Genomic DNA, 5,000 nt, shown 5'->3' with positions numbered 1-5,000 from the left:
ACATAGGGGCCAGACACAAAGTACTAAGATCATTCTATGTTCATGCTGTCCGGCCCATTGTGGACTATGCCTCAGTCGGTCTAACTGCCGCAAAGAAAAAGCACACAGACAAATTAGAGACAGTCCAAAATGAAGCTGCCAGGATCATTCTGGGTGCCCCGAGGTGGACGAAGGTCCTCAACCTCCTGATGGAGGCAAACCTTCTCCCCCTGGACTCATGAATCGATCTAATGGCAACACAATTCCTGTCAAAGGTCATCCAGGCTCCCAGGAACACAAGCCTAAGACATAAATTAGTCAGACGCCTCGAACAAGACAACGAGCTCTTTGCTAACAACTCCTGGCTGTCTCACACAGCCAGGGTGCTGATACGCCATCAGCTCAAAGAACAGCTTCTTGCTAAGGGCATGGACTCCCCCCACCCCGACTTTGCCGAAGCCCCGCCGTGGGCACTGAGCCTGATAGAGTTCAACATAATGAGCCTGTCAATGAAAAAGAGCCTATACTCCATGCCTAGCCTAAAGGCAGAAGCCCAGAGGGTCATTGCAGCCATCACTCCTCCGGGTAGTAGAACGTACTACACGGATGGATCGGTCGATCCCTTGAGCCACACTGCAGGCGCCGGCTTTGCAGTAAGGGGTGCCACGCAATCCATGAGGGTAACAGACAATGCCTCCTCGCTACAGGCAAAGGCAGTTGCAATCATGGGAGCCCTAGGCCATGCGTCCCTAAGGGAAGGACACGTGGTCATACACACAGACTCCAGGGCAGCCACTGACTGTCTTCAGCACAGCTCACCCACAGACAACATCTACCTACTGACCACGATTCTCACAATGGCACAGAATTCTTGCTCAGGGTAGAAGAATTATCATCAACTGGGTCCCAAGCCACATCGGCATCAGAGGAAACGAGCTTGCTGACAGACTAGCCGTTGCTGGCAGGGGTATGCCCCCAAATCCCATGACGATAAAACCGAGCCGAAAATTACTTATGGAGAAGTGTGCCTTGGTCGGTCGTACCTTCCTACGGCAGCTCCACGGAGAGGAAACCTCCCCCTCGGCCAGCTGGTACTCAGATGCCATAAGCTATGAACCACTAGCACTCTCTGAAGTAAGCAACAGAGGTACCGAAGTCATTCTTCACAGAATGCGCCTAGGTTACCACTGTGCATGGCAGATTATCCCAACAATCGAACGCGATGAAAGGTGCTGCAACCACTGCGGCGAGCCGAACGCCACACTAGTCCACTACTTAGAAAATTGTGACCATACACAATTCCTGAGACAGTGACCGCCCACAACAGCCGCCGTGCTGGTAAAGAGGCTATGCGAAATGCTTACACCATGGCGGCAGGAGCGCCTGCTGGCAATCCCGCCGCCACGGTAAGCACCGAGTGTCAGACAACTCAATGAGACAGCCGTAAAAAGCTGACACAGGCCGGGCCATATTTAGAAGGCCCGGGCGAAGCTAGAACTTCGCAAATCATAAAGAAGAAGGAGTAACACACACTCATCGGCTGGACTCTGACCGCAACACACCCGCTGTAATAAAGAGTTAATTTGACTACCGTGTGTTTACCTTAAACCACAAGTTGGAGCCGGCGGCGCGGGGGAATGCCATTGGGAGCTGTGCTAAGGAGAACCTCGGTGTTTGCTGCTAATGACGATGACTCTAATGGTAGCGGCGGAGCTGTGTACGATGATGAAGGCATTACTGAGAGTAAGATTGTCAGTCGTAATAATGATGATGATATTAGTGAAATGAAGATTATTAGTTGTATTTATGATGATATCACTGAGGTAACCGCAGTGATGAAGGTTCTGTTACACGCATATATGATCACACGGAAAAGGTCACGTGAAAAGAAGCCAGAAATATTCAGGCGCGATTTCCGGCCTCAGAAGTGGGACAAAATGTGACGAACCGGTGCGATCGGGATTTCCAGCATTGGGAGTGTCAACCGCTTATTATTGGTCCTCTATTAAAACGCTTCTATTTCCCTCCTTCCCCTAAGAAGAGATTAATATTAATCAGCAAAAAAGAAAAGAAGCAACATTTCTTCAGAAGATTCCAGCTGAAAATGCCCGCGTTCGAGTGCCCGAATGCCTATCTCTTCTTATCGCGATCGAAATGTTGTCGCCAAGTGTTTCTCCCTCAGTCATCTGCTCGACGCCCCAGGACCCGGCCACGCCACAGCCACTCCACAAGAAACGTTATCTAAGAAGCGGCAGTTATTCCAAACATCTTTTTTAGCCGAGACTGGATTGCAGCGGTTTTTCGCTCGTCGAGAGAGTCTGAGAGAAAGTAAGTTCTTCGCAATTTTCTGTAGATTTCTTTGATTCGCTTCCTTTTATTCTCACAGTGAATTTACTCTGGGCATTTTTGTATCCAGTAAGTTTCTTAAATATTCAAGCTTTTTTTCTTTCTTTTTCTGATTTTCTTAAAGTGATGCGAATGTATTTTTCGGTCAGTTTTCGGTCGTGACAAATTTGAGATTTTTTTTCTCCCGACTTCTTTGCCCAGTGACGTTTTTTTGTAGATCCGTATTTGATAACGAGTTTTTTCCTTCTTCATAAAACGCATTCTTACTAACACATTTAAGACTTAAAGCTATAAAATTTGGGCCATATTAATGTTTCCATTTCAACATGAATCGTACCGGGCGCTCGGTTCTGCTTTCCCCAGCGACGCCTCTCCTCTTCTGTTCCTTCATGGCGACTGTCTTTTGTTTTATTTTGTTCCTCCTCTCACCAGGTGGAAGAGACTTTTAGGCTGCGTTAAAGTGGTGATTCACTTTTGACTGCAATCATTGCTAGCGTTAGTGATATCATCATTGCTCATTTTGTATCTTTATTATAATTTTATATATTTTGTCTTGTTTTGTTATTTACTTACTGGTAATATTATCATCATCATTATCATTAACATCACCATCATCATCATTTTTATTATCGCTTATGATCACTACAATGTTCTCATAGCCCTCATTATCTTGATCTTATCCTCGAAGTTTGTAAAATCTATTATTATCAGCACCATAACCACGCTTATCACTTGAACAGAGACATCAGTCTAAACTCAACATTTTCTCTCTCGACAAAGGTTGCCAGAAGTTGCCAGTAAGCAGACATGATGAACAAAGCTACCGTCGTCTTCGCTGTTATCTGTGCGCTCCTCCATGCAGGTGAGGGGGGGAGGGGGGTGAGAGAGAGAGGGGAAGAGAGAGAGAGAGAGGGAGAGAGAGAGAGAGAGAGAGAGAGAGAGAGAGAGAGAGAGAGAGAGAGGAGAGAAGAGAGAGAGAGAGAGAGAGAGAGAGAGAGAGAGAGAGAGAGAGAGAGAGAGAGAGAGAGACATACAGACAAACAGACAGACAAAGCCATAAACGCAGACAAACGTAGTCAGAAACACAGACCCAGTCAAGAGCGAGAAAGAGATGACGAGGCAGATTCCGAAAAGACTGATCTCGGCTCTCATCAAGCGCGGCCCCATTGGCGGCGGCGGCGACGGCGGCGGCGACCTTCACGAACGACTGTCACATATTCCTTCGTTCCTGGAACGGATTTGGGATGTGTTTATTGCATGTACTGTATATATATATATATATATATATATATATATATATATATATATATATATATATATATATATATATATTTATATATATATGTATGTATGTATATATGTATGTATGTGTGTGTGTGTGTGTGTGTGTGTGTGTGTGTGCGTATGCATATATATAAATAAATAAATAAATATAGAGAGAGATAAATAGATAGATAGATAGATAGATTAACAGACTGACACACACACACACACACACACACACACACACACACACACACACACACACACACACACACACACACACACATACGCACACACACACACACACACATACACACACACACACACACACACACACACACACACATATATATATATATATATATATATATATATATATATATATGTGTGTGTGTGTGTCTGTGTGTGTGTGTGTGTGTGTGTGTGTGTGTGTGTGTGTGTGTGTGTGTGTATATATGTATGTATGTATGTATGTATGTGTGTGTATATATACATATATATGTATATATATATATATATATTTTATATATATATATGTATGTATAAATAAAAGTGTTTTATGCATTCGCATTCGCGCTCTCGCGTGTCACGTCCCCTGGATAACAGCTGGTCCTCGTTCCCTCCCTCCCTCAGGGGCGGCGCTGCAGTGCTACTCTGGCGTCGGCGACACGAGCAACACCGTCAGCTGCCCGGGCTCCTGCATGAAGACCGAAGCAGCCTACGGTAAGTCCTCCCGCCGCCCTTCGCGAGGAGAGGCACGGAGAGCGCGGCAGTGCTGGCGGGAGCAGGCTGCCGGGCGGGCAAGGCGCTCCCGAAGGCCCTCAGCCTCCGCCTTCCCTGCCTCCCTCCCAGCTTCAGTCTTGGGTGCTAATGCATGCTATCTTTTCCATTTTCCATATTCTCGCGGCCTTCCTTCGTTCTCTCTTTGTTCCTTTCTCTCTCTGCCTTTCCTATCTCCCTTTCTACAAGTGGACTGGAATCCCAGGAAGGGCTGGCTTGTTCTAATGCCTTCTCTTTTCGTCTTTCTCTTCTTCTTCTTCTCTTCTCCTTCCTTCTTCGTCTTGTTCTTTTTTTGGTTTTCCTTATTGCTATTATAGTTATTGTTATTATTATTATTATTATCATCATTGTTATCATCATCATATCATCTTGTTATTTTCATTATTATCATTATTATTATCACCATTATTATTATTATCATTGTTAATATGATTATCATTATTATTAGTATAATTACCATTATTATAATTATAATTGCCATTATTATTATCATTACTAATGTTATTATCATCATCATCATCATTTACTTTTTCTTCATTTAACTGCCCGATGTTGTTGTTCGCGAGTCTGCCAATAGTTTTTATGCATGAATCTATTGTAATGATACCAAATTCTATCATTAAACACAAGTA

At 44.4% G+C, this 5,000-nt stretch overlaps 1 protein-coding gene across 1 annotated transcript in view; it reads left to right on the top strand.

Moving 5' to 3' along the window:
- Positions 1–2,151: 2,151 nt before the first annotated feature.
- LOC125044327 overlaps positions 2,152–5,000 on the top strand; it is a 4,691-nt gene continuing 1,842 nt past the window's right edge. Inside the window, exons 1-3 of the mRNA XM_047640935.1 lie at positions 2,152–2,307; positions 3,106–3,187; positions 4,222–4,311. Of these exons, the coding sequence (XP_047496891.1) occupies positions 3,133–3,187; positions 4,222–4,311 (145 nt within the window). The 5' untranslated portion in view covers positions 2,152–2,307; positions 3,106–3,132. The remainder of the gene's footprint in view (positions 2,308–3,105; positions 3,188–4,221; positions 4,312–5,000) is intronic.

This window comes from Penaeus chinensis, chromosome 35, assembly GCF_019202785.1.
Source record: "Penaeus chinensis breed Huanghai No. 1 chromosome 35, ASM1920278v2, whole genome shotgun sequence".
Taxonomy (NCBI): Eukaryota; Metazoa; Arthropoda; class Malacostraca; order Decapoda; family Penaeidae; genus Penaeus; species Penaeus chinensis.
Note: the sequence above shows the minus strand (reverse complement) of the source record. Positions and strands in the feature narration are given on the sequence as shown.